The sequence below is a fragment of the Lates calcarifer genome, linkage group LG15, assembly GCF_001640805.2.
Source record: "Lates calcarifer isolate ASB-BC8 linkage group LG15, TLL_Latcal_v3, whole genome shotgun sequence".
Classification (NCBI taxonomy): Eukaryota; Metazoa; Chordata; class Actinopteri; family Centropomidae; genus Lates; species Lates calcarifer.
The window spans coordinates 12,399,372-12,426,907 of record NC_066847.1 but is presented as its reverse complement, the minus strand read 5'-3'; the positions used below and the strand labels follow the sequence as shown (position 1 = coordinate 12,426,907).

Here is a 27,536-nt window from a genome sequence, read left to right as displayed (position 1 = left end):
CCGACACACTCTGTTTGTCATGATGTTGTGAACTTGGGCGCTCAGGGGAGTGATAAACCTTGGCGTGTGGCAGAGAATGAAAGAGGGTTAGGAAGAGGAGGAGGAGGAGGAGGATGATACAGTATGTGTGGGGAAGTGGGGGTATGGGTGGAGCAGTTAGAGAGAATAGGGGTGAAAAGGGGGGGATGGGTAGAGCAGTGTCCAACAGAAGGAGGAACAGATGAGGTGAAAGAAAAGTGGAGGGAAAAAAGAAGAGTTAAGGAAGCGAACACACAAAGAACAGAAACAGGGTCGTTTCCTTTCACAGAAAACAGAGCCACAGACGGGAAATTACATTCACACCTGAATTTCAAGAATGAGCTTTCACACAGAAACATGAGAGTTAAAAGATGCACTCGTACCGCAGAGCCAAAATTCAACTAGAGTACAACTAGAAACACAAACACAGCGAACACTCGTATACAGCTGGATCCGTGTCTCACTGCTCAGGAATGTGTGCTCGGCACAGTCAGACCACAATGACATCACCTTGCTGAGTCCAGCTACATGCAGTTTTTACTGTTTACTGCACTTTATCCATAATTTGTTAATGGCAGGCAGAGGCTGGATGGGAGGCAGCGATGGGAAGACATGAAAAGGAAACAATTAATTGCACGGCGAAATATCAGAAAGAGGGATCATGCTAGCTGAGAGAAAAAAAGTTGAGCGAGGCATTATCTTTACCGGATCGATCCAGGGTTACCTCCATTTAGCCTAATTTGATGGCTGAATTTATAAATGGCATTAGGTGCAGACAAGGAGTAGAAAATTGGCTTGTAAAACATTGTGAAACAAACATTAGTGTGCAGTGTGGATGGTTTATGTTGGAATTTTCAGCTTTTAAGTTCAGATCAGTTATTATAGTTTGCCTTACAACTGTGACGTGTGCATTTTACATTTTTATATACTGAACAAGTGCACATACACAATATAAACATTTACACAAAACACATATATTTTTATATCTTATTATGATATATTTATTTTTGTTTAATTTATATCCTTTTCATGTTGTACTGTAATTCTTTATTATTCATGACTGAAGGTACTGTGCCCTACAGTAACCCTAAAACCTTAAGAGAAATCATTAAAGAATAGATTTACTCTGTATGACTCCATTTGTTCCTACTGAGGATGTAAATCTTTAAAAGCAAGTCACAGCTGTATACTTTCATATTTTAAAAAAGGCTCAGTCATTAGTTGATTTGTTGGGGACTATTTTTAGCCGCGGATTAAGATACATTTGGTGTGTTGTTTCCTCCCTCCTGAAGAGAGAGACCGGAAGCGACATGCAACAGAGGTACCCAGCCAGTTTTGAACCAGGGGCGTTGAGATTGATTGTTGCTTACGCCACCAGTGCACCAGTGCAACCAGTGTTAAAAGACAAATTGGATTTGATTTTGGCTCGTTACCTTTGTTCATGTCATCTGTTGTATTATGTTTTAAAAGATCAGTTTGAAACTGTTTGAAGACTGAAAATTTAACAACACTGAATATGCACTCAAGATGTTTGTGGTTTCTGACGTCTGTGCATCTGTTCCTCCACAAGGTTTGCGACGTCAGCCCAGCGTTCATTTCCAGCGCAGAGCTCTGAGTCTTCCTTCCAACACTTCTTATGCCAACCTGACCGCTCTGCTCACCGTGGCCAGCTCCCCCTTGCACATCCAGCACTTTCCCCACCTGCAAGTACTCAGCGGAAACGGCACAGGTGAGGCTCAGAACTGGCGAATGGAATGGCAGCAGCGCAAAGGAGTTTTAAGACTCAGTAGTAGAAACAGGGCTGAGGAGAGTCGGGCACAGAGGACAGGAGAGAGGGCTGCCGCTGGGAGGGGGAGGGGGAGTGAAGAGTAGAAGCAGTGGTACATCAGAGAGACACTACCCTGGAGAGGCCTCTCTATCTGACCTCCTGAAACACAATAACCCCTGTGTGTGCTCTCTGTTATAACACAAGCCCCGTGTCTGCACGCTTTCAGGCATCCACATCTCGGTGTGTGTATGTGTGTTTCGTATGATTTTGTGTGTCCTTCTTTCTCCTTCAGCTTGAATACCCTTCAAAAGCCCACCCCCACCCTCCTCACTCCACCATAGCACCTATCTTCTCCCTTCTCCCTGCAGGCAACACAAGCATACTTGTGCTTTGTGACACTTTCAAACCTCAGTCACTCAGATTTTTTTCACTCTCCACCCCGTTTCCTTCTTTCCTGTCTTTCTCTTGTTTTCTTTCCTGTCTGTCTTTCCGCTGACAACTCTCCTTTATCTATGTTGTTTTATTACTCCCAACCTCCCGCTGTCTGCTCCTTTCCCTGCTCCCCCTCCTGTGCACCTTACTCCCCCTCCTTCTCCTTCTTGCTACGTGTTTCCCTCTTACACACTCTCTCTCCTGCTTCTCTCACAGGCACTGAGAAGAAGTTTGAGTTGACTCCCGTGGCGGCCATTTCTGTTCATCTATTGGCCAGCGACGGCGTGGAGCTGCAGGTGAATGAGCCAGTCACTGTGTCGGTCCCCCTGCCGGCTGACAGCGGCCTGAAAGAAAATGATCACATCCCTGCTTGGAGATTTGACCCGCGCTTGGGTATGTACTGACAGAAACACAGAATCTTTTTTGACTTTCCAAGCATAAGCAGCTCTCCTTGTATATCTTCCACTGAGCTCTCAGAAGAATGACCAGGACTGTTATGAAAGTGCAGTGCGGTTATTTATTTACTTCTACGTAAATGGGGCCTACTTCCTTAGGTAAATGATCTGTGAAATTGTCACAGTAGGAGCATTAACACAAACCATGTGCACATTCACACAGTGCAGCCAGGTCACAATCTGAATCTCTGTGCCAGGGTGATGAATGAATTTATTCATGAGGTCATAAAAAAATGACCAACATATGGTGCCACATTAATCTGCAAATCAAAACACAAGCGCTGCCACACAGCACAAGGTTGGACCGTGGATGCATAATCTTCTCGGGCTCAGTTAAATCTTGAACTAGAGCAACAACAACAACAAAAAAAAGCTCTGTGGTGCTGGCTCCTACAGCAGACCCTTCAATCCTCTCTGGACCCAAAGATTTATTCTGCAGCCTTAAATCTGAGTTGTCAGACATCCCGCACTGTGACACGCCCAGCTCCTCTCGGACAGGCCGAGCTGACGGACAGTGATTAGATCATCAGTTGAGTCAGATGTGGCTGCACTACAAAACATGCCTCTCCGTGTACATTAGTCTCACATTTCCACATCTACTGTTTCTCCACATTACATTTGTGCTGTGCCAGTGCAGGAGAAAGGTCTGTTAGGACCTATTAAAATTCTTCTGGCGAAACAAAATGCACTTGATTGTTTGATCTAGAGCGGAAAAGATTAGTCAATTAATCGCCTTGTAGTTCAACAGAAAAATGTTCACTCTTTTATTTTTTTCCAGCTCTGATTTTGGTCTCCACCAGCTCCTGAGGGACATGTGCAGCTTTTTACATAGCAACTAAATGCTCCACTGTGTTCTCCAGTGAGTCACTGACTTTGTCTGCTGTTATGTTCTGGGCAGGTAGCGTACAGTGGGATTTTAGATCTTTTCAGCCGTCTGTGGCAGCCAAAAAAACAAAGCTAATGGGAGTGGTGAGAGTGAACCAAAACAGACACAACAAACATAAAACCACTAAAAAGCTCTGTAGAACTGAGGGGAACTGTGAATTCATCGCTATGAGCGACCCATCAGCAGCAGTGTTTTGTAAAAGAAAAGGTATTATAAGCAGAAATGTTTGTGTATTTCAAATGTGAATATTTAGTGACTCTCTATGTCTTCTATGATTATGAGGTTAATGCTTTTGAGTTGAGGCCTGTCTGTTGAATGAAAAAAGCAATTTGAATATGTGACCTTCAGCTTTGATGAATTGTTATGGGCATCTTTGACATTTTAGAGACCAAACAGTTAATTGAGAAAGTAACTAGCAGGTCAGCTGATAATGAAAATTATTATTTGTGCAACCCTAAACTTGTCAAGACTTCAACTAACAGACTGGTAGATAATGACATGTTTGAGCTCAGGATTCTCCTGTCATATCATCTGACAGATAAACAAAGAAATCCCTTTTTTTTTTTTAACATGAAATACTTCCTAAATATAATGTCATCAACTAGAAGGGTAGGCTGTAAGAAGCAGAGACCAGTTGTTGCTGAGGGGAGGGCCTACCCCTGCAGTCCACATGTGATGAGTCAGACGACATGAACATTAACAAGAATAACAGGCCACATGTCACAGGCATTAATGTCTTCTACATTAAACACATTTTATCTCTAACATGTGTAATGAGACTAGCACTCCTCTAAATCTACCCTCAAAATCTTCCTGCTATGAAAGGAACATTTTTATTCGGTCAATCAATCTTTGAGATCTGGACCATCTTTGCTCTTGTAATGGTTTTAAGGATTTCAGGGCTCAGTTTTAAAGTGCCCAAAGTATCAACATCCAGAGCTTATAAAAAGGGCTTTGATAAAAGCTGAAAGAGCACTAACACATGCACACACACACACACACACACACACACACACACTTGTAGCCTACACACAGCCTGTAGCAGCAAGTATTTCCACAACAGAAGCCATCCCCGGACCCCTCTCTGGGCTACATCTTGTGTTCCTTAGCAACCCACCAAATAAGTAACACAACAGAAAGGCCCAGCTCCTGATTGAGTTTCTTCACTGAGCAGTAAAGTGTGTGAAATGCGTGTGTGTGTGTGTGTGTGTGTGTGTGTGTGTGTGTGTGTGTGTGTGTGTGTGTGTGTGTGTGTGTGTGTGTGTGAATGTGTGTGTGGTCGTTTATGTGTTAAACTGAGGATAAAAAAAATACACTCAAAGACAGAACTTTGAAATCTGTCTGGTGCCTTTTGGAGGAATACTTTAAGGATAAAAGCTCCCTCACAAAGAAGTCAGTTTTGTTTACAGAGTGCGCACATGGATGACACACACACACACACACACACACACACACAAAACCTGTTTCTCTTGTATAACTGACAACCTCTCATGTATTGTTAGATGTCAGGTGAGCATGAGGTGAAGTGATGTCACATCCAGACAGCTCAAATTTATCTGCTTGTGTATGTGTGTGCATGTTTTATTCATAAACAGACACACCTTCACCCTGAGAGGAGTTTGATGATGTAAATAAGGAAAGAACCGTCGAAAAGTGAACAAAAAAAACAAAATGCCATCAGCTGTGTTGACTTTACATAAATGGGACGAGAAGCAGAAGTAATATACAGACCGTATTGACATTATAAATGTTTGCAGTGTGTCTGAGCAGTGGCCAGTCTGTCAGCGGTGCATTGTATGAAAGCGTGGGAACAGAGTCATTAAGTGTCACGATTAAACGGGTCAGTCGCACAGAGAGAGGACTCCCCTGTGGAAAACGACTCAGACAGAACCCGGGTGAATCTGGGCAGGGCTGGGCACAGGCCATAGTGTGTGTGTCTGTGTGTGTGTGTCTGTGTGTGTGTCTGTATGTGTGTGTGTGTGTGAGAGAGAGAGAGGTGCTGAGTCACACAGCTTCTCTCATTTCTCTCTGCTTGTTTCTTGTGCCTTTTCCCTTATCTCTCCCTCCATTCCTCCTCATTTGTCTGCCTTTGTTTCCTTATTTTTTCCCCTCTCACCACCTCTCATGTATATGTCTTTCTTCTGTGAATATCCTCTCCTTCCTGTTTCCTCCCTCCTGAAGATCTCTGCAGATTCCTGACTACTCAAGTGTTGTACAACTGCAAATAAACATAGGAACAAAGTAGCTCTCACCATGCTGGCCCTGAGACCCTGAGAGGAGGGGAAGTGTAAAGGCACAACTGAAGGTTTCCTCTCGGAGCAGTTTTAATGTGAGCCACTCAATCAGTGCCTTTGGCTTTGTTGTGGTTTTGGTACTGGCATGGTCGGAGCTGCTATTGTGCTCCTATTCATAGGCTCCCACTGATATTTGACTGAGCGTGCTGCCTCCCTGTGGGTGACTTTAGTACTGCCAAAACACTTTCTCCTCCGTCACATTCAGGAGCCTGATGCAGTGGTTTACCAGCTATTAATCAGTGTATCAGGTCTTTAAAGTCTTAGAAAGCATTGAATTCAGTTTTTACACAACAAAAAGACCTTAGGAGGTCTTAAAAGTCCTGAATATTTTCTCTTGCCTGCTGTAGATAATAATGGCAGTTATATATATCTTATTTTTGTATACTATTGCAGGCTTTTGGGAGACATTATAAACTATATGGGATTGGGTTTAGCAAACAGTGAAGGTGGGAGGCTCATCATCTCATAATGGGCAGTTGTCAATTCTAGCAAATTAACTTAAATGATTAAATAAATGAACCATTTCATCCATTTAAACCGTTTATCCATATCTGTGTTGCATTAATTTGATTAATTGTGTTGTTAAGAGTTAAGGTTTTTCTACTAAATTAACATACTGTCATGTGTTTGCTTGCTTATGATATTTTTGAATTGGTTGCAGTATATTCACTTGGCCTGTATAATAGCATAGTGTTAAAGTCTTAAATTGAATTCACCCTGCAGAGACTCTCCTAATGGAGTTGACTTCTGTCACATTATCAAATTGTTTGGCTTTAAATCTAAACAGTTTGCACTTGACACGTATCTAAATGCATTTAAGTGGACGCTGCTTTGTCTTTACTGAGTTAATGAGAGTCAGGGGGGATGTGGCCGCGGGTCGTGTCGGTTGTGACTTTGCCACTAATGCACACTGAGAAGGTGGTTCTAATACACTGTAATTGTTCAGAAATTTGATTTCAGGCTCAGTGATTGTGCGTGTGTGTGTTTGTGCAGGCGCCTGGATAAAGAGCAGTTGGGGTCATGTGCAGAGGGAGGGTGACCAGCTCAGTCTGACCTACATTGCTCCTCAGCTGGGATACTGGGTGGCCGCCATGTCCCCACTACACTCAGGTGAGAAACAGCTTTTTGACACTGATTACATATACTGTATTTGCTGTTTAAAAAAAAAAGAAAGAAAAAGATGTGTGTATTGTAGAAAATGTCTTGCAGAAAGCTGTAGTCATAACCTTTATAAATACTAAAAAAAAAAATTGCTGCCAATTTCCTGAATTTGCTAATTTTTTTTCTCCACCTCTTGTCTTAACAACAGGTCCAGTGGTTGCAAAGGATATCAGCACATACCACACTGTGTTTCTTCTGGCCATACTGGGAGGGATGGCTCTCATCCTGCTCTGCCTGCTCTGTCTCTTGTTGTACTACTGCAGGTTTGTCTTCAGAGATGTGTTGCATCTTCAAGACTGTCAGAGATTTGCCAGATTTGTCTTCAAATTGAGGAAATGGACCATTCTGACGGTGTCAGGACTGTACAGTAATATGTGTCAGTTCTTATGACTGGTTGTGTGGAACATATGAATGTAGTTAGGCTTTATTGTAGACTTTATAGGGTGGCAGTATCTCATGTTATGGCAATAACTGGAGTATTGCTCTTGTATAACGGTAACTACGTTGGGTTTGTTTTGATTAAATTATTCTCATCTCTGCAAAAACAATTTGCGTGCCAAGCAACCTGCTGTTGCATCACTTCAGCATCATATCAGAAAATATTCTGTACATCAGAACCTACAGAAGATCATCTGGCCCCACCTCTGATACTGTTGTTTCCCTGGTAACATTAACATAATGATCAGATTTAAAAGGTTCATTGTCCTCCTCTGCCTTACGCTCATTCTTCTTATATATCATCAGTTCTTCTTTTGTGACATCAGTACCAAATAAATAAACACTCCCACGGAAATAAAAGTTAGTCTTGGCTGCAGCACAAATGGTGTAATGTAAGATTTTAGGTTACTTCAATGTAAACTTAAAAACTCTTTTAGAGTGTTTATGTAGGAATCAAACTGATCGTTCTGATTGGATCATATCCTCTGCTGTGTTTCTGTGTCGTACAGGCGACGTTGTTTGAAGCCTCGAGGGTCTCACCGCAAGCTCACGCTGTCCTCCGGTCTGGACAGCAGTAAGAGGGACCAGGCCACCTCCATGTCCCACCTGAACCTCATCAGCAACGAGGTCTGTCTCACATTCACAGAACAGTTCGGTTACTTGTCTGAAATGCAAATATCAAATAGAGGAAGTGCTCTTACTTGCTTTTAGAGTTAAGACCTAGTGTAGGCTTAGTTCAAGCTTCTTATGTTGGCTAGCATGTGTCTAGCTGAAGTTTTCTGCAGCAAAACAAAATCCCACCCAATTCCAGGGAGGTGCTGTATGGACTCTGGTGTTTCACAACCCTGTGGTTGGCAGAAAAAACACAGATGAATTTCTCAATCTGCTGTATGAGAAGTTGATACTGTCTCTCTGTATTTTCTCTCTGTGATTAAATGACTTTCCTTGGTGTGAGTCTGTTATATTTTGCGTTATGTGAGACAAGTTAAAAAATTTCTTACACTTAATTGTGTTTTCCTAAGGTGCAGCTGGAACTTGTTTCCACAGCAACTGAGCCTGACATGACCACACCGATGCTGAAGCCCTCCTCATACGAGCACCAAGACAATCAGCGTCAACACAGCCTAATCCATCACGGCAAACACAGCCGCTCGTCTCTCGGCAACAACAGCCACCACGGCTCATCTCTTGGCAACCTGACGCCTCGCAGCAGAGACTACCGGCAGTCTGTGGAAACGTTCCAATTAAAGGCCGCCCTTTCATCCGGAACAGACCGGGGCTACCGTCAATCATACACCTCTGTCTGCTCATCCAGCAACCAGATTTCAGATGCGCTTTCATCAGCCAATCACGGCCAGTTGTCAGCTAACCAGCTGAGTAACGTTGGGATCGTCGATTGCATCTCCCCTTCCTCTCCTCCTCACTCCCCGAGTAGAGGGGATGGAGGTGAGTGCAGGGCTCCTGACTACCTTCTGTCCCGATCTGTGGACCACCTGGAGCGCCCTAGTCCCCCGTCGCTCTCCCGGCCGGGCCAGCTCCTCTGCTGTGGGTCTGTGGACCTGCTGAGTGGGGGAGAAGGCTACCCGAGGGTGCGCCCCACACTGGTGATCCCAGCACACTATATGCGCCTGCCTGGAGAGCACCCTCTGTCTGGTCAGGCCCTCCTGCTGCAGACTGACCAGCAGAGTGACCTGGAGACCATCCAGGCTGAGCTCAATGCTTCACATTCCCAGCAGCCCCTGGGGCAAACCCCTACAGACTGCTCCCCAGGGCCCAGCAAGCAGGGTGATGGAGAGGGGCTTGGCCTGTCAGAGTCTCTGTCTATTCCTGCCGCTCTCGGGGAAACTGCTCTAGTGGAAATAAACAGTGAGGACACCTTATTGGCTGAAAAGACGTTAATGGAGCTCAGAGGAGGGAAGCCTCTCCCTCACCCACGAGCCTGGTTTGTCTCACTGGACGGACGCTCCAACGCTCACATTCGCCACTCCTACATTGACCTCCAGCGGGCGGGATGCCAAGGCAACGCACCAGCTGCAGGAGGTCAGCAGGGTAACAGCAGCAGCGGGAGGCGCGGCAACAGCAACGACGCCAGTCTGGACTCTGGCGTGGACCTAAATGAGCCGAGAGTGGGGCGCAGGGGGAGAGACGTGGAGCGGGAGGAAAGAGAGATTGAGAAGGACAGGTCAAAGGGCACGTCACCAGCCATGTCCTACACTCAGCTGGTGTATGTGGATGATCTGGATCGGGGAGGCAGCGAGGAGGAGACACCCAAGTGCAGCCCTCAGGACAGCAAAACAGGACCCATCCTGTCAGACCAAGCAGAGGGTCAGGGGCAGGGGAACGCAGAGGGGAAAAGAGTAGAGGGGGTACAGATAAAAGAGGAACCCCCCTCACTTTCCTCCTCATCGCCTGCTTCTCCTCCTCCCCTGCCGACACCAGAGGGAGTGACTTTCAGGACTGATCATGCGCTGCTGTCCGTCTCCCCAGAGGATGATGCAGCACATGAAGACGGAGAGGAGGAGAAGAAGAGTCCCTGGCAGAGGAGAGAGGAGCGACCCCTGCTGGCCTTCAACCTGAAATGATCCAGAGATGGCCCTCATAAAGGATAGGTTCATATTTTTTAATAGAGTACTCACAGTCTCATATGTACACTGAAAATGTTTTTTGTCATTGTAATTGTTCCTCTTGTCCATACTGCCCCTGTAGAACTCTCCTCTGAAAACATTTTCAATATAAACGATGGAGAACAGACCCTGCTCCTCGCTCTGTGCAAAGACTGATTTTTAAGTTCAGTACTTTATTATTCTCAATAGGAAATCTCAAAAAAAAATTTACACTCAGTATTACGTACAGTTTCCAATATCATTATGTCTGACATCCATCACAAATCAATGTCTACAAACCTGCATAGAAACCACAAAAAGATGCTTCATGTTGCAGTTGTCATATGTCTGATTTTGACTCACTTGGTGTGTCTAACTCAAGACAGCTGAAAACTCATATTAGCTTCAGCTGAACTTTAGAATAAAGTTTTGCAAGGACTGTGGATTTTGTCCCCCATCTCTTATTCGGAAATTAGGAGGGGAGTCTCTTTGTGGCCGGTATGAACAGGAGAAACTGTTTAATTGTACATATGAGCATGTCTGTTTGTTTTTGAGATAGACTTAAAAACTGTGAACCTATCCTTTAATCACGACTCCCCCTCTGCTCAGACCATAGCGTGAAGGATATGAGAATTTAAATTGAAGCCCTTTGTTCTTAATAAAGCACTGAGAAAATATTTCAGCACTGGGATCCCTTACAGTCCCGAATGTGAAGGGATGACTCAAATCCTTCATGAACTTCCAGCTTCCCTTCATAAAATGACCACTGTCCACTTTGTCATCTTCACGACACACTACATAAACAGACCACTCATCAGGCACATGATGTACACAACGCCTAAAATAGACTTTGGTGGCAAGAAATGAGAATATTTTATGCACAACAAATATATGCCTTTTTATAAATAGCCTTGTAAGTGTAAATGAACTAGTGGAAACAGATGATAGGTGGTTCTCACAAATGAAAGACTACAGGAACCTTTTTTTTTTTTCTTTCCTTGAGCCATATTGGCCTCAGTCCACTGACAAAAGCTGGGAACACACCACACTCATTGAAAGCGATTTAGCCACTCTGATTTTGAAGATTGTGGTGCAGCTTTTCACTCAGTTTGGAAATTAAAAGTCTTTTGATGTGTTCCTAGGTTTAGTGAGACCAGCGGGTTGTGCACCTGCACAACAATCACCCCCTGATATAAATGTGTAAATCCTGTACTTTGAATGGTTTTGATGGTATGTTGCTAGAATTTAATCTAGCTCTTCACAAAGGTGTATGGGTGTTTACATGAACTCCACAGGCACTGAGGAGATGAAACCACTATCCGCTCGACGGCGTGATTAGATAATGTGACACACCACTATGCTGGTGGGTTAGGATATAATACCACTACAAGACTGTAGTTCTACCCAAAATAATTGTGAGGTGTAATAATATGAAGGGTTTTGTAATTGTTGAACCACTGACTGGCATATTTTTTGCTCTGAAGGCTATGCATCACTTTTATACGTCTGCTTGAGATGCCTTTTTTTTGTAATTTTAATCACTATGATTTTAATTGCCAACATGAAGTATTTTATCCAAAAATAGGCTATTTTTGTTTTATCTTCAAATATGTTAAGGGCTTGTCTTCTTCACCTGCCTTATTGTTAGAGTTATGAAAACAAACACACATACTAGTACATACATTTGACGTGAAACCAAACTGTTTTTGCTTGCTGTTTCACCTTAATTTCTACCATTTCCTGATGTTCCAAGTGCCTTTGAACAACCTGACTTCACAACAAGTTGTGGAACAGATTACCTTATTTATTTCTCACCTTCTTTTGCCTTCAGCTTTCCTCCTCTACCTCAGCCCTCCCTTTCTCTCCCACTTGTGAAAGAAAGCATGCAGTAAACTTTCCTCAGCACTACAAGCTACACTGCAGACATCTCAGAAAATGTCTACCAGCTGCTGCAATTGTAAAAATCCTCTACAGCAATCAACAAATAAAAAAATCTTTCCTAGAGTAAGCAGTTAAGGAGTTTGCAGAAGTGTTCAGTGTAGCACAGGACACATAAAGCTAAGTGCGATTGTACGCAAAGCTAAACTGCAGGTCATTTCAGTGCATTTTCTTTGTTTTTGTGTTTTCTGGAGGGTGAATGTTTGTCTCAAATGGTTTATGTGCACCTGGGCTGTGGCAGTGTCCGTCTGTGATGCTGCTGGCTGTTGAGTTTGTGTTGTCAGAGTGTGTGTCAACTTGAGTTTGCTGAGAAATAATCACATACATCCACTCAAGGATTATATAGTCGTAGCAATCATATTACAGAGAGTGTATAGTTCTTTCCTTTCCTCTACTTGGTCAAAATGTTGTGTGAGTTGTTGTTGTGAATGGCCTCTTCTCTATTAGTATCCCACAGCAACTTCCACTTTGGGGGTGGAGTTGCATTACAGCATCCTGAGTGTGTAAATTGGTTGCTTGCATTATATTTGAAGCCTATTATTCTGAATAAACAGCCAAACTGGAAGGATTTGTGTGTATGTGTGTCTGTGTTTATATACTTGAACAGATACGTAAGACGTAATTTACAGCCTTAGAGTGTCCAGGTTTTCATATTAGGTCATTAATAGGTTCACATTCAACCATAGACTCCTTTTTTATAATGACAGATCCCTCCTAAGAGAAGATTGTCAGGACTTTAATACTGGTGGTATTTTTGTCCAAATACCTTAACAAATGTGCTTTTAAATGATATTATAAATAGAGAAAAGTGTTATTAATGGAAAATCTGCTTGCCAAAATATTATTTAAACTGCCCATCTGTGTTTAAAGCCAAAAACTAAACATTCTATATAAATGAGATGCCCTCCTGAAGTAGTTTCTATCTTGTTTAAGTCAGTTATGTTGCACTTCATTACTGCTGGGGTCCAGTGTTTTGTGATTATTGTGTTTGTACTTCATAGCATGGAAGCACAGTGATCATTGAAGTGTTTAAAGTTATGCTTAATCAAATTACCACTAGGTGACACACAGAAAACCTGAGGCCAGGTAGTATTACCTGGCATGGTCTGCTGTGTGCTGTTGTGTGCTGCTGTGTGCACTGCGCTTAATGGGAACTCGGAGGCAACAGTGTCCATACACAATGCAATGCAGAGGCTGGAAAGCATGGATGGATTACTGAACGGGCCTACACGGCACAGGCCCAGGAGCCCAAAGGATCAGCAGGCCCTGAGCCAGAGCCTCTACAAAGAGAGACACAAAACAACCATGAGACAAAAAAAACCAACAAGAAAGAGATGCAAGATGTCTGCAGACACAAAAGGGACCACATGGAGACACAAAGTGACTACAAATGATGTGTCCTGTGAATGATGTCTTCTACATGTTTGTGCCCAGAGGCCTATTCATGCCTAATCCATCCATGCTAGAGGGCAGTGCAAAATACAGCAAATTTGAGCACAAATAGTTAATACTTTTAGCAGTGAGGGCTCTTTTGTCCTAAAATTAGAGAACCATGGGTACCACTTTACTGTATTACATAGTGTAAGGTAGGAGTGGGGCTGTTCTCCCTCCATTGGCCTCTAGGCGGTGCGGTTTCCTTCGGCATTTTCTTTGTTTTTTCATCTCTCGCCCGTTGCCAGTGATCTCTATCATACGGCGGCTGACTATTTTTTTAAAAACATTTTTATGATGGCGGAGGACAGTGAATCCGCGGCCAGCCAGCAGAGCCTGGAGCTGGACGACCAGGATACCTGCGGGATAGACGGAGACAACGAAGAGGAGAATGAGCATATGCAGGGGTGAGGATTGGCCTGTCCGGTCCGGCTGGGGAAACGCAGTAACGTTATTTCAGGGAGCCTGTTTGTGCGCTCCCTGTTTATATGTGTGTGTGCTCGGTCGGGGATGGCTAGCGCAGTTAGCCAACGTTAGCCGACACAAACACAGCCAGGCTTTTCGCCACAAGGCCGTCATTTCAAGCTAGGAGGAGTGTTGATTTGTAACCTTCACGGCATTGTTATTTTGGTGTTTTTAACCATGTGTGCTTTAACGTAGGAATACAGCTAGCGTCCTGGCTGAATGACATGATGACAGCCGACCGTTAACACGAACTGTTAGCTGGCTAACGTTAGGTTAGCTCAGCTGTCATTCGTTGCTATGGTAGCTAACGTTAGCTCTGCTGCTTTGGGTGTGTGTGTGGTAGGAGTCAAAACAAAGTCAGCCTCCGTTCAACGATGTCCCGTGCGTTTGTCTTCATATCTGTAGGAGTCCAGGGGGAGATTTGGGGGCCAAGAGGAAGAAGAAGAAGCAGAAGAGGAAGAAAGAGAAGCCAAGCTCGGGGGGAGCCAAGTCTGACTCTGCCTCTGACTCTCAGGAGATCAAGGTGCGATGATGATCCAGCTGAAATATGCACACAGAACTCTCAGGACAGGGGCTAAAATCCAAAACCATAACCCACTGACCTGGTGGAGTCACTTGCCAGGCTGATAGTAAGCTGAATACTAGTTGGTGAGGAGAAAAGCATTCTAATAGTCCTGAAGCACATAAACAACAACCCCCAAAAAGTCTGTTTGCCATCACTGTGAATGGGTAAATAAGGGTCACACTAACCCTAACCCTGCTAATGGCTTACAATAACCTTAGACATACAAGGCTATAATGGCTTATAATGATAGTGGCTACTAATCAAAGCAGCCACAAAACACAGAGCACATTTCCAAAGACATTTCTATCCTCGTTATGCTTTTACACATGTACAAACATTATGTCCCCATTTTAAAGACCAGGATGAAACCATATCCCAGTTTTGAGAAACACCAATACTGTCTATCACATGGGCAGGTGCTCCCTCAGCTTGAATTACCTTAAGTAGTTACTCAGCAAAACAGACAAACAAACATTAAAAAAAAAAACTATGTCTATAAGCTATGTAATGGTGATCTGCACACTGAAATGTGAGTGTGAGAAGTCTGACTGAAGGATAACTTTAAGTTGTTGCTCCCATCTTTAATCGCTGCTAATATAATGAAGGCAAACGAAGCAGAGTGGTAAATGGTCTAGTAGATGACACAGAGTGACTGAGAGACTGAAAAAAATCAAAGATGCAGACACACAAAACTTGGATATTATTAGAAACATTTATACAAGGACATGAACAACTGTGTTTCTCAGTGTAGGTGTGAATATCATGGTCTGAATAACGTGCATGTAGACATACTCACAATAACTGTGTTAAACAGGGACGTTGTGAACATGGGTGCTGGGTGAGAAGTTTTTGTTTTAAGATGGTATAAATCCCACACACACCCTCTGTTATTTGTGTCTGGCCATATTTTAATGATGTCTGACATTCCTTTTATGGCCAGATGATTCTTACACACAGTCTGTGTGTCTCACATGTCGCTGCATGTCATGTCACACACTCAGAGCAGAGGTTCATTTGTGTTGTTTTAAGCCAAGGACCCCTTACTGTAATTTTTCTCATGTGTATGTGCCTCTGTTTCTACAAGCAGAACCCTGGCTTGCCCATACAGAAGCTGCAGGACATCCAAAGAGCCATGGAGCTGCTGTCCTGCCAGGGTCCTGCTAAGAGCATCGACGAGGCAGCCAAGCACAAGTACCAGTTCTGGGACACTCAGCCTGTGCCGAAGCTAAGTAAGTACCGCAAGGGCATTGTTTAGTCAATACTTGAATTTATTTGAAATGTGCTGAAAAAATAATGTTTAGATAAAGCTTTTATTAAGGAAAGACATTCATTTGCTACCTTATTAGCTCTTTAATGGATCAGTGATTATTAATCATAAGCTTAGTCTATGGGTATATACAGAAATTGCGTTAAATTTGTTTCCCTAACCCAAACAATACTATTTCAGCTGTCTACAGAGGGTTGTATATTAACCTTAACACTGTTTCTATGCACCAGTGCCATCTACTGGCTTTAGCTCATCATAGTCTTTGCTCCTTGAAGCCAGCGTCCCAAAAACCTGTCAGCTGTGAAGTACAGTGGGGGTCCAGGCATACTCACTGGGCATGCTGCTTAGTGGCATTATATTGAGCCGTTACCATGACAACAGTTGGCCAAAGAGTCTGGTCTGTGCAGGAGAGCCCGTGCCATGAACTAGCCTGGTCCACATGACACCAACAGAGACAGAATTAATAAATGCTGGGCGAGGCTGTCAGCAGTTCCGTGGTTTTGTCTGTTTTGTAAAAGATGCTTTGGTTCGGCGTTGGCTCAGGATCACTGCTATCTAAGCAAAATGGAGGAATGGCAAATTTACAGGTCCATTGGAAAAGTTGTGATTGGGTAAAAATCCTCCTGTGCTATTTTTGCAGATGAAGTTGTGACGAGTCACGGGCCGATTGAAGCTGACAAAGAAAACATCAGACAGGAGCCATATTCCTTACCTCAAGGCTTTATGTGGGACACTCTGGATCTCAGCAATGCAGATGTAGTGAGTGCAGTGTTTGTCTCAGACACTTAATGAATATACTTTGCAGAAATGACACACAAGATGAATAACTGGCTGCGTCTTTTTCAGCTGAAAGAGCTGTACACATTGTTAAATGAAAACTATGTGGAGGACGATGATAACATGTTCAGATTTGATTATTCGCCAAGCTTTCTCAAATGGTAAGCTGTCATTTCTGATGTTGCTCTAATCACCTGCTCACCAAAGACAGACATATAAATATATACAGTATTAAACTGTCTGCTCTCTGAGTAAACACACCTTCCCCTCTCAGGGCTCTGCGTCCACCTGGCTGGTTACCACAGTGGCATTGTGGAGTGAGAGTGTCCTCAAACAAGAAGCTTGTTGGCTTCATCAGTGCCATCCCTGCGGATATACGCATCTATGACACGTGAGCGCCCACAGCTGATCATATACATTTGGAGCGCTGTGCACGGAAACCATCTTTTTACACTAAAAACACAATGCATCTTGTTTCTCTCTGTTGCTCCAGGCTGAAGAGGATGGTAGAAATCAACTTCCTGTGTGTCCATAAGAAGCTGCGTTCAAAGCGTGTCGCTCCTGTGCTAATCAGAGAGATCACACGGAGGGTGAACTTAGAAGGAATATTTCAGGCAGTATACACAGCAGGAGTGGTGCTGCCTAAACCTGTGTCCACATGCAGGTATACTGTGCAGTATTCAGACGTGAAACATACAGAGCATAGTGTCAGAAAGTCACTTAACTACTTAACTTTTTTTTCTCTGTTTCTTTTATTTATCTTTCCTGTGCTCAGGTATTGGCATCGTTCTTTGAACCCCAGAAAGCTTGTGGAAGTTAAATTCTCCCACCTGAGCAGAAACATGACCCTGCAAAGAACCATGAAACTCTACAGATTACCAGATGTAAACACTCACCACCTGTCAGTCCGGGATCTATCTTTACGATTCTTATAAATGTCAGGAACTTATATCGATTTTTTTTCTCTCACTCTCCACACTTCGTACAGAGCACCAAGACTGCAGGTTTGCGGCTGATGGAGAAGCGTGATGTCCGCCAGGTCACAGAGCTGCTACAGAAATACCTGAGACGTTTCCAGCTTGCACCTTCTATGGGGGAAGAGGAGGTGGCTCACTGGTTTTTGCCACAGGACAACATAATTGACACATATGTAGTAGAGGTACAGGGGATCAGTTTATCCTCAAATTAACTCAGTGTTCATCTGTTGATTCTTCTGTCTGTTTAAACAGCTGCTGTGTTTTTCTCTTTCTTCTCAGGGTGCCGGTGGTGTACTGACAGATTTCACTAGTTTCTACACTCTGCCCTCGACTGTGATGCATCACCCTCTCCATAGGAGCCTGAAGGCCGCTTACTCTTTTTACAATGTTCATACACAAACCCCGCTACTGGACTTAATGAATGATGCACTGATCCTGGCTAAACTGGTAATGTTTCTCTCTACTGTTGTGAAACACATACATTCCTACCAAGACATGAAACTGGTCTTAGCAGCTGTTATCTTTGTCATCTTTAGGTTATTTTCTTTCTACTGTGTATTTCATTATGACATTCAGTCTGTGATTTCTTAATCTGTGCTTTTAACAGAAAGGTTTTGATGTCTTCAACGCCTTGGATCTAATGGAGAATAAGGTGTTCCTGGAGAAGCTCAAGTTTGGCATAGGAGATGGAAACCTGCAGTATTACCTCTACAACTGGAAGTGTCCTCCTATGGACCCCGATAAGGTCAGTAGCATCAGTCATAGTCCTTCAGAGTCTGGTTTTAAAAGCCATTAATGTCAGATGAAGGTTATTTTGTAGGTGAATATTAGTAGTGGAAGTTGTCTGTAGTCAACATTTCAGTTTTATATGAAGCTGTTGCTTGTTATGCCACAGCCTTTGCATGTTGCACAGTCAAATTAAGTGGACTGAAATGCCATACTCAAGGGGATTAATAATACTGTATAAAAATAGGGTTAAGTTCCAGGCCTCAAAGGCTTTATACACAGACTATTTGAGGGGAATTGATTTAGCAGTAATATATAAGCAGCAGTGTATATTTATAATTCTTGCTGCATTTGTAGTAGTTCGTACTTATTTGGATTGGGATGCACCAGCTATCTGTAAATATCTCACAAAGTTTTTGGTTTAAATCTCTCTTCTAGTTCTCAGGAACTACAAGCTGATTTCGAACCAGTTATTTACTAAAATCAGGTTGCAACATTAAAACTTAAGAAATGTCTCTGAGTCAAGTGAAGACTGTAGTAATGTGTAAATCCACTGCCAGGAAGTTACTGTCGCATCATGAGTTGTAATTAAACATTCAAAAATAACATTTTTATAGGCATGGCTTTGTTTCATTTATATGCTGTACACAAGCTAACCTAACCAACAGAATTTGGTTATTTAGTTCATTATTATATTGGCATGATGTTTTGAAATTTGAGGTATATTGTATTTTGTTAATTTAAAGTCTTCCCAGTTAAAATTATTTGCAAAATAATGTCAGTTCTTTCATTTAATTATGAATTGGTTCACTGAACTAGATAAGTACATAACAGTTAAATCTGGCAGGCAAATAGTTTGTTTAAATATTTAGTAGCGACTGCTGTCTTAGTTACTTTGTGTGGTCCAGTGTAAACACTCGCATCATTAACTAGTTTGATCTTCAGGATCAGCTGGTGTAACAGGTGAACCTTTTGTGTTTCAGGTTGGCCTCGTCCTTCAGTAGCAGGTCTCTCCACAGCTGCTACACAAAATACTGATCGAGAGGTTTTCAGCGACCTCTGGCTATTCCTTACCTGGACATACAGGTAGCCCAAGCTAGACAATGAGAACTTGCAACAGTAAAACCAACCTGGTGACCGGGAGGTGGTTCACCCGGCACTTGTTTCATCAAGAACATTCTCAGTTCACCTGGAGGTGAAAACTCTTAAATCATCAACATCCTGAATGTGAAGTCATGCTATGCCTGAGATACTCATACAGTACAATGCTCCTGACATGAACACTCACATTTAAAACACACCATTTGACATTCAAGAGGATGCCTTGACATTTGTGAATTTTGTTTAGCTCTTCCTCAGCAGACACTTTGTTACAAGGGACGGGCGTGTCATTTAATTTTACCCACATGGAAATATGTAAATGATAATCAGCAAGTAAACATGTCCAGATATAATTAGCAACTTATCTAATTTTGTTCATCCTGTCCAAACGATTAGTTACTGTATCCCCACTGCAAGGGATTAATTATTATTCCCATCTGTTCTCATATCATCGTATTCTGAAGTGTCTCTGCTGGCTGTTTCTGGGCCTCAGTAGAATTAGAAATGCTGACAAGGTGTTTCTTAGCTGATATATAAAAGGAAAAATCTTTTTTTTTTTTTCCCTCTAGCATTCTAGAAAAAAATATCCTGTCTTTTAATCAACAACAAAACATTTTCACATGTATAAACACAAACACTGTCAAATAATACACACACGCAAACAGGAAGGACTCATCCAACTGGTGCATTGATATCCATGTTTTTTTGTTAAAAATATAGTTACCTGTATATTTAAAGCCAGATCATATTTATTCCTGTAGTGTGAGTTTGGGGTTTGGGAGGGCTGATCCAAAGTATTTTCCTCATAAGTAGTGTAGGTGTCACTGAGTTTGTTCAGACAGTGTGGGTTCAAGTGGTTTTTGATGAAGAATGTATTGCATCAATGAAGCACAATTTAGCAAAAGGGTCCTTAAAAGGGTCAGTTAGCCCAGATTTCAAAACGGATGGGTTGTGGTACATAGTGTACAACCTGTTTTTTAATTTTTGTTTGATTGTTTTTTTTTTATTTTTTACAAAGGAACTGTTTTCATGTTATAAACCTGTTTCTAGAGACGGCCGGTTGGTTGAAATTGGTTATATCAATCTATGCTTCTGTAGATTTTTGTAATAACAAACACGGTGTACAGTTAAATGCATGTCAGTGGTGTGCTGTCGAGTTAACAAGGCTGTTGAATAAGAGGGGAAAAGTAACCATAGCTAAATTAAGTAAGCAAGCAGGGATGTGAGAGTTAATGCACCAAAGGCCAGGAAACACACACACACACACAAAAACACCAATTAAACCAGAGCCAAGTGAATCTGACTTTCTTTTTGTAATAAAATGTTTTCAAAAATGGTCTAGAGACAGTTTTATAATGTAGAAATAGCTTAGCTGCTTTGAAAGGGTACATGTCCTCAGTTAAGTCTCATTTTTGTTTATTTAGTCATTGCCACTCATATCTCTTGCAGAGAATTAATCACATACAACTTTAAAAAGCCTGTTGCAAAGCAGAAAATAATCAGTCCCTGTAAAACTACAAGTACAACACTGTGGTTGTAAGCATTTCTGGACATATATGTAGGTAAACATAAATCCATTAAATTGAGCACAACACTCAAAGGGTGTGAAGGAGTCATTTACAGCAGCATGCAGAGTACAGTGGCTGAATCAACAAAAGCCTGTATCAGTAACCGCATCAGTTTGAAATGTGAGCTTTTCCTGTTTTTCCAGGTCTGTTTTTATTGACTTCTCTCAATTTGTTTTTTAATGGTACTGTATTTTGTGTGTCTGAAAAATATACTGTAGGTTATTTTTTTAGTGTATTGTGCAGCTAAATGCGTGAAACTGTTCTGATATTTATAACTGTACTTTGCAAAATGTCTTAAGACATAATTCTTATCCTTTTTCTTTCCACTATTTCCCTTAAGAAAAATTCTTAAATAGGCGACTTCAAAAACAGATTTTTGAGGGTTTGGAGTATTTGGCAGTTCCCTTAGCAGGAGGAGGATCTTTGATGAAAAACTCTTGTCAGACCACTTGTTCTGCAGTTGTTTACTCAAAAGGGTCGAAATGTTTTTAATGGTCTTTTTGCTCTGAGTTTGTTACTTTATGTTCGACGTTCCTCTTCACATGGCTCTGCATAACTTTTAAAGAGGTAAAGGCTGCTGCCATATTTGTCGCTGATTTTTCTGTATGTGATGTAATTTCCTTCTCATCCCTTTATAGATTAGCAAGAAAAAGAACAACCAATGGACAGTCAGTGCTTCAGGGTTCAAAGATGTTTTTTTTTTTTTTTTTAACCATTGAGAGGTTGAATGAGTTACATTCACATGGACAGATGTTACCAGGATTACTTTTACACTGAACATGGGTTACTGAGTCAATGGTGTGCCTCATGGATGCTGGTTGTCACAGATGTGTTGCCTGCAGCTGTTTGAAAGAACTTTATGAGCATGTCAGTTCTGCTGCCGTGTTGATTTTAGCGTCAATGTTACTAGCCACACCCTTTAGTGAGAACTCAACCCGAAGTACCTGCCTTATTTAAATTTTTTTTTTTTTTTAAGAATTTGGGATGGGGTGATTGGGGGTGTACTTTTGAAATGACATACAGCTTTCTCTAACTGAAGAACAATATTTTTATTCAGATCCATTGTAAGCTGTGAAAAAGCTGAAGAACTTGTACCAGCATCATTTAGACATGACCCCATGCAAATAACAATCTGTTTCAACACACACGTCAGCTATACCAGCATGGATGTTTGATTGAATAAACTCACTTTAAAAAGGAACAAGAGTGATGCACTTCTTCTTAACGGTGTGTTCATTACAAACTGGATCAGGAATGTTTGTTTCAACTCATGTCACATTTACCAAAAATCATCTTAGACACAACAACATAGATGTAAAAGTCCAGTGTTATGCCTGTGTCTGGCCAATGACATCATATTTTGATAAATAATAAACTAAATTAATAAAATCATACATGGTCCTTACGAAGTTTAACTATTTTGGCTAAATTAAATTCATATTTTTCCTGTAGTAATGCATTGGTAACTTTGCATGTCAGTCAACTGAACCATGCAATGATACCACAACTGAAGATGCCAACCGATACTCCTCAAAGCCCATTTAGACATTTTCAAATAGCTTGTTTTGTACAGCCATCAGTCCAAAACCTAAAAATATTCAGTAGCCTCTCAAATATGACAAAGAAGTTTCAGCTCTAATTTGCTGTAATGGACTGTCTATCTCAAACAAGTCAGCCAACTGAGTTGCATGGCTGCTTGAAATATCAGAAACACAAACACTGGAGTCAGGAGAGTTCCCAAGATGAATCTGAAACATCACAATATGATATGCCTCTTCAGGCGTCTAAAAATTCCTCCAAATCATCCAAATCCACACTGTCATCACCAGTGCACCTTGTCTCAAAGTGGTCTCAAGCCAAAAACATTGGGACCCACTTAGCTAAAACATGCAAAAACATAAGAATGGTCCTTTAAATATCTAGGCAGAGTTCCTCTCTAATGTGACAGGCTACGTCTTAACCTTCTTTTTTGCTTTCCTTGCAGGATTAGTGACCACTTTCTTCACTTTGAGAGGCTGCAGAGAGCAGGAGGAGGAAGACTCTGTAATCTCCTTTGATTCACTCTCCAGTTTCCTTTTCTGGCCTCTCTTCTCTCCAGCCTCCTCCTCCTCCTCCACCTCCACCTCCATGTGAGCAGGGTCCTCGGGTGTTACTGTGGGGGCTGCACCTGGTAGCCATGCAACATCCAGTGAGGGCACTCTGGGTTTAATGGCGTCAACGGTGTCAGTGAAGACCTCCTCGTCTGTGGAGGCGCAGCGCCTGAATCCCAGCGCGAGGACACTTTTCAGTCCCAGCGGCTCAGACAGGTTCTGGTTCAGGCGAGGCACCTGGCAGGCCGGCACGCCTCTCATCACACTCAGAGCTATCAGGTGACTCGTCATGTGTTTGGGTTTGACAGACTTACACACCAGCACCAGTTTGAGCTCGTTTCTCTCCAGAGCCTTGGTGACCTCGTTGATGCCGATGGCCAGCTGCCGCCTGGCCGCCACAACTGTCCAGCCGTTCTGGGGAGAATCCTGCACCTGGGGAACAGCTGGTTCTGATGGGGCGGCAGGAGGTTTCTGGTCTTTCTTTTTCTTCCACGGGCGAAACACTTTCACTTCTTTTTTCTCAAGACCCACAGAGATCAGTTTGTCCTTCAGAGTTTTCAGGATGAAGTGCATGTCCTGTTGGGGGAGAGGTCTCCATGTTGGGGTCAAGGGTGAGACGAAGGAGGTTTTAGTTGGAATGTGTTTTTTCAATTCCTTTTTAGTTGGCTTCCCTGGAGTGGCCATGCCTGCTCTGAACCCCCCCCACCAAAAAAAAAAAAAAAACAAGAGGTAGGACAACCAATAGTTACAATACATTTTAGAAAAAAAACAGAAATTTCACAGGTTAGCTTTAAGATCATTTTGTCTCCATCACATAATTTATCCTCCAGAGAGCACTAACAGGTTCATTTTTCAACTATAAAAATGTTCTACTAAACACATGTAGTAATAACAATGAATAGTACTTAAACATTAAAAGGCATTCAAACTGTGACAGAATAATTAAACTCATTAAAACACATAGAAAATTATATATATAGTTCCTTAGTAGCAAATATTTAATAACTGAATGTAAGGAATCTTTAGCAAAAAATGTTGTTTGTTACGATTTCATGTTACAAAACTAATTGCTCTCAAATACAGATATTAACGCTGGCCTCAATAATCCTGTGTATCATTCAGGCTTTAATAAGAAGACTGTTAGAGTTATATTTGTGATTCAGCACCTTCATTTCTGCCACATTACTTTTCAGAGGGAAACATTACACGTTTTACTCCACTACTCCATTACATTAGTTACTAGTTATTTTGCAGATTCAGATAATCGACAAATTATGAAGTATTATTATAGATTAAGATAAGAATTAGCCTCTTTACCCGCTGCAACACTTTAACTTCCACAAAACCCTGAATGTCTGACTTGAATTGTAGCATAGTGTCAACACTGTGGTGTTGTGAGCTAGATCTGATTACTTCTTTGATCACTGCTGATCAATAATCGAATAACATTTCGTGTAGCTGTTGATGTTTCCATCCAGTGTTCAGACCTGCGTCAACAGACAGACAGTCAACAACATACATGACAAACACCAGTGACACTGAACGCAACTTTACCTGATTGTTAACGCAGAGAATCCCTTTTTCTTTCTTTTCTTTTTCTAAATTTACTGCTGCTTTCACATCCTCAGTCCAGCAGCATGGGCAGACCACAGCAAGCCGCCATGTTGTTTGAATCCAAATAACTTTATTTAAAATCACCAACAGCGCCAATCAGCGTTCAAGGGGCAGTAGTACATTCATGTACACACTGTATAAAACACTCGAACAGTTTTTTTTAAAATCCAGATATAATAATCCTTTAATATAGCAGTCTATGGAAGACTATTAATCAATTAAACTCCATTTGTACAGCGGCATGTGTACATGTTCGTGCAATTCCAAGATACACATGATTAACAAGCTGATAATAAAAGACAGTTTTAATGCGAGCAGGACCAATGCACACAAGAAATAAAAAGTAAAAGTAAAAGTAGCAATAGTACTGTGTAAAAAACAAAACAAAACAAAAAAAATGCTAAAAACAGAAGTACATCAGTATAAGTATAAGTATAAAAATTACCATTAAAAATATTAATTCTATAAATCATATTACTGGATTATTATTAGTAGACTCATATTAATATATATTTTGTGTGTAAACTCATAATCTGCAGAGCTAATAGAGATTAGAGGAGTACAGGTCTGAAGTAGTATAAAGTCAGAGCAGTCAATATAAGCATTTTATTAATTTCCCTATATGAAAACTGTGTGTGTCGCAGTGAGTGAATGAGGGTGGCTGGCAGCCAATCAGCTTCTCTGCAGCTCCTCTGCTCCCTCCCCCTCCACAGGCCTGAGCTTGGCCGACAATAGTGCTGCATTGATCAGCTGTGCTGCAATTACAGCTGCGCAAAACCGTCCAGCCGACAGGAGAAATACTCTTATCTCAGCTACGGGGCCACATCTGCGAAAATGTCTGTCCAGGTAAAAGAATATTGTCCGCTTTTGGTTCCACTTTATTTATCATTTCGGGAGCGATAACCGGAGAGTCATTGCTATCGCTGTGAAATGAATAGCGGTTGTAGCGGTCGGGTGTTCACGCCATCTACTGTATATGGTGTCATCCATCTTCGACAGTCTGAGAGGGGTGCATGTAAGAAAACTATCTTTATCTGCCGTCTCTTTGGCCCCTCTGAAGCACAGCTGCAGCTAACTTATTGCCTACAGATTGCTTAACAAAAAGGAGACTAACTGAATATGAATATGCAGGATTAGGAATCTGTCTCTAAATGAATCGAGAGGACGAAAAAACATTTCATTATCTCATGTAATACCCATTTTATCTGAGATTTACAGATGAATCTTTGCAGCAGAAACAGCATTCATACGCCGAAAGTCCACGGGGGGTAACAAGTTTTTATCTAACCTAAAAGGGTTCCTATGGTCTATAATTATCTGTTGTGCAATGTCCCAGATCCTTTGAAAAGTAGATTATTCAAGTAGGCACAAAAGCCTGGAGTGTTGAATAAAAGCCCATTGTTTATCTCCAGCCTGTGCGACAATAGGTTTCTCGGGGCTCCACACCATGACTGGAATACTAGGCTCTGATTTCTTATTCATTTCTGTCTGTAACTAATTAATATGCACATTCTCATATTCTGTGTTTAATACACACTCCCACTGCACCAAATACCTCAGGCTGGGTCACAGGTTAGACTTGGCAAAGTAACATAACTGCTGTAGTCTTGACAGTATCTTCTCTGGTGATGTGTAACCTGCAGGCAGAGTTTGAGAAGATGGCAGAGGATGTGAAGAAGGTGAAGACGAAGCCCACGGACCAGGAGCTGCTGGACCTGTATGGGCTTTACAAGCAGGCGATCGTTGGAGACGTTAACACCGGTATGACTCGCTGTAGAAGAACAAGAATCGCTCTAATGCAGTGTTCCATACACTCTGAATAATCCCTCTTCTCTGTGTGTCGCAGATCGACCAGGAATGATGGACTTTAAAGGAAAAGCCAAGTGGGATGCCTGGGACTCCAGGAAAGGTAACACATTAAAAATGCTTGTCAGTGTAAATTGGAAACACAAGACTTGTTACTTGGTGTCAGTTACACTGTGGTGGTGGTGTTACGTGGCGTCAGCTGCGATTCCCTGCATCATTGTTAAACTAGAGAAGAGGTAAGTGAGTGATGCTAGTGGCACTGTAAGGCTGCACTGAGGCACAGCATTTGCATCATATAATATTTACTATGCTCACTATGCTCACCATCACAGTTTAACATTTGTGTTTCCGCTCTCTTTCAGGAATGTCCAAGGACGATGCCATGACAGCCTACATCAACCTCGCAAAGGAAATCATCAGCAAATATGGGATGTAAGACTTGCAATAAACTGAAGAGGCTGAACTGATGCTATAAAACGAACAACAGACTACTAACTCCGTTACTAAAACTATGCTGCTGCCTATATAACAAGTAGCCTTCTGCTTTCAGAGGCATAATTATGCAGGATGAAGAGTAATTTTAGATTTTTTTTAATTTGATGTGATTTATACCTTGTTATGTATTTTATTTTTACATAGATTGTTCCATTTTAAACTAAGAAACTTCTATGCATCCTCTAAGGGTAAAATATTACATTTGGTAATGGCTCTTTTATCTAATTAAAGTAGTTTATACTTGTAGTCCACATATGCTCAACTATAAATATACTGTATACTTGTGCACGTTAATGTGAAACTTGACCTTTAATCAGGACAGACTAATTAATGTGAACATACTTACTGCACACATTTTGAAAATAAAACCTCTCTCTGCACTGTTTTTGTTTCTGTAACTTGTGCCTCTTTTCTATTAGGACTTTGGCTTTCCTTTGCATTCAGGTAGAAATACACGATTATATTTAAGAGGGAATGCCAGTCTAACCATATGTGATTGTTGAACATGTCATTCCGAAACTATGAGCATTAACCTGCTGCTGACTTGCCACAGCATTTCTGACTCTGGCTGCAGGGATTTGCTCCTATTCAGCCACATCAGCATCAGTGAGGTCAAGCACTTCAGTTTTATACAGAGGGAGGACCATCACATTGATTGTGT

The 27,536-nt window shown here is 41.9% G+C and overlaps 4 protein-coding genes across 8 annotated transcripts in view; 3 read left to right on the top strand and 1 right to left on the bottom strand.

Annotated features, from left to right (window-relative positions):
- Positions 1 to 12,558, top strand: part of fam171a1 (family with sequence similarity 171 member A1) — a 31,486-nt gene extending 18,928 nt beyond the window's left edge. The window contains exons 5-10 of one of the 2 annotated variants that reach the window (XM_018686162.2): positions 1,589 to 1,747; positions 2,435 to 2,611; positions 6,847 to 6,963; positions 7,163 to 7,277; positions 7,962 to 8,079; positions 8,481 to 12,558. In XM_018686162.2, coding sequence (XP_018541678.1) covers positions 1,589 to 1,747; positions 2,435 to 2,611; positions 6,847 to 6,963; positions 7,163 to 7,277; positions 7,962 to 8,079; positions 8,481 to 10,034 — 2,240 coding nt within the window. In that variant the 3' untranslated portion in view covers positions 10,035 to 12,558. Of the gene's footprint in view, positions 1 to 1,588; positions 1,748 to 2,434; positions 2,612 to 6,846; positions 6,964 to 7,162; positions 7,278 to 7,961; positions 8,080 to 8,474 lie in introns of both variants that reach the window. The other variant, XM_018686161.2, reaches the window with a different exon arrangement.
- Positions 12,559 to 13,612: 1,054 nt separating this feature from the next.
- nmt2 (N-myristoyltransferase 2) lies at positions 13,613 to 22,074 on the top strand. 2 transcript variants are annotated; one of them, XM_018686135.2, is made up of 12 exons: positions 13,616 to 13,831; positions 14,295 to 14,412; positions 15,542 to 15,683; positions 16,362 to 16,480; positions 16,568 to 16,659; positions 16,773 to 16,889; positions 16,992 to 17,162; positions 17,274 to 17,382; positions 17,487 to 17,657; positions 17,755 to 17,922; positions 18,083 to 18,220; positions 19,185 to 22,074. In XM_018686135.2, the coding sequence occupies exons 1-12, from the start codon at positions 13,719 to 13,721 to the stop codon at positions 19,203 to 19,205; spliced, it is 1,479 nt and encodes a 492-aa protein (XP_018541651.1). In that variant the 5' UTR covers positions 13,616 to 13,718; the 3' UTR covers positions 19,206 to 22,074. The 2 variants fall into 2 exon arrangements, with proteins under 2 accessions (XP_050931890.1, XP_018541651.1); XM_051075933.1 differs by having other exon boundaries at positions 13,613 to 13,831; positions 16,992 to 17,382.
- Positions 21,905 to 24,663, bottom strand: rpp38 (ribonuclease P/MRP 38 subunit). 2 transcript variants are annotated; one of them, XM_018686136.2, is made up of 2 exons: positions 24,515 to 24,663; positions 21,905 to 23,651 (listed from the first exon to the last, which is right to left on the bottom strand). In XM_018686136.2, the coding sequence occupies exon 2, from the start codon at positions 23,642 to 23,644 to the stop codon at positions 22,820 to 22,822; it is 825 nt and encodes a 274-aa protein (XP_018541652.1). In that variant the 5' UTR covers positions 23,645 to 23,651; positions 24,515 to 24,663; the 3' UTR covers positions 21,905 to 22,819. The 2 variants fall into 2 exon arrangements, with proteins under 2 accessions (XP_018541652.1, XP_018541653.1); XM_018686137.2 differs by having other exon boundaries at positions 21,905 to 23,646; positions 24,515 to 24,660.
- A 599-nt stretch (positions 24,664 to 25,262) lies between these two features.
- acbd7 (acyl-CoA binding domain containing 7) lies at positions 25,263 to 27,260 on the top strand. Of its 2 annotated transcripts, XM_018686139.2 has the most exons (4): positions 25,263 to 25,420; positions 26,218 to 26,335; positions 26,421 to 26,483; positions 26,743 to 27,260. In XM_018686139.2, the coding sequence occupies exons 1-4, from the start codon at positions 25,409 to 25,411 to the stop codon at positions 26,814 to 26,816; spliced, it is 267 nt and encodes an 88-aa protein (XP_018541655.1). In that variant the 5' UTR covers positions 25,263 to 25,408; the 3' UTR covers positions 26,817 to 27,260. The 2 variants fall into 2 exon arrangements, with proteins under 2 accessions (XP_018541655.1, XP_018541654.1); XM_018686138.1 differs by lacking the exon at positions 25,263 to 25,420 and having other exon boundaries at positions 26,188 to 26,335.
- Positions 27,261 to 27,536: the final 276 nt, after the last annotated feature.

Excerpts from the sequence above, each read along its gene's own strand:
- nmt2 (XM_051075933.1), top strand. The coding sequence starts at position 13,719 with ATGATGGCGGAGGACAGTGAATCCGCGGCCAGCCAGCAGAGCCTGGAG. Across the intron at positions 16,660-16,772 it reads TCGCCAAGCTTTCTCAAATG|GGCTCTGCGTCCACCTGGCT; the intron begins GTAAGCTGTCAT and ends TTCCCCTCTCAG. Across the intron at positions 18,221-19,184 it reads CTCCTATGGACCCCGATAAG|GTTGGCCTCGTCCTTCAGTA; the intron begins GTCAGTAGCATC and ends TTTGTGTTTCAG.
- rpp38 (XM_018686136.2), bottom strand. The coding sequence starts at position 23,644 with ATGGCCACTCCAGGGAAGCCAACTAAAAAGGAATTGAAAAAACACATT.
- acbd7 (XM_018686138.1), top strand. The coding sequence starts at position 26,203 with ATGTGTAACCTGCAGGCAGAGTTTGAGAAGATGGCAGAGGATGTGAAG. Across the intron at positions 26,336-26,420 it reads CGTTGGAGACGTTAACACCG|ATCGACCAGGAATGATGGAC; the intron begins GTATGACTCGCT and ends TGTGTGTCGCAG. Across the intron at positions 26,484-26,742 it reads TGCCTGGGACTCCAGGAAAG|GAATGTCCAAGGACGATGCC; the intron begins GTAACACATTAA and ends GCTCTCTTTCAG.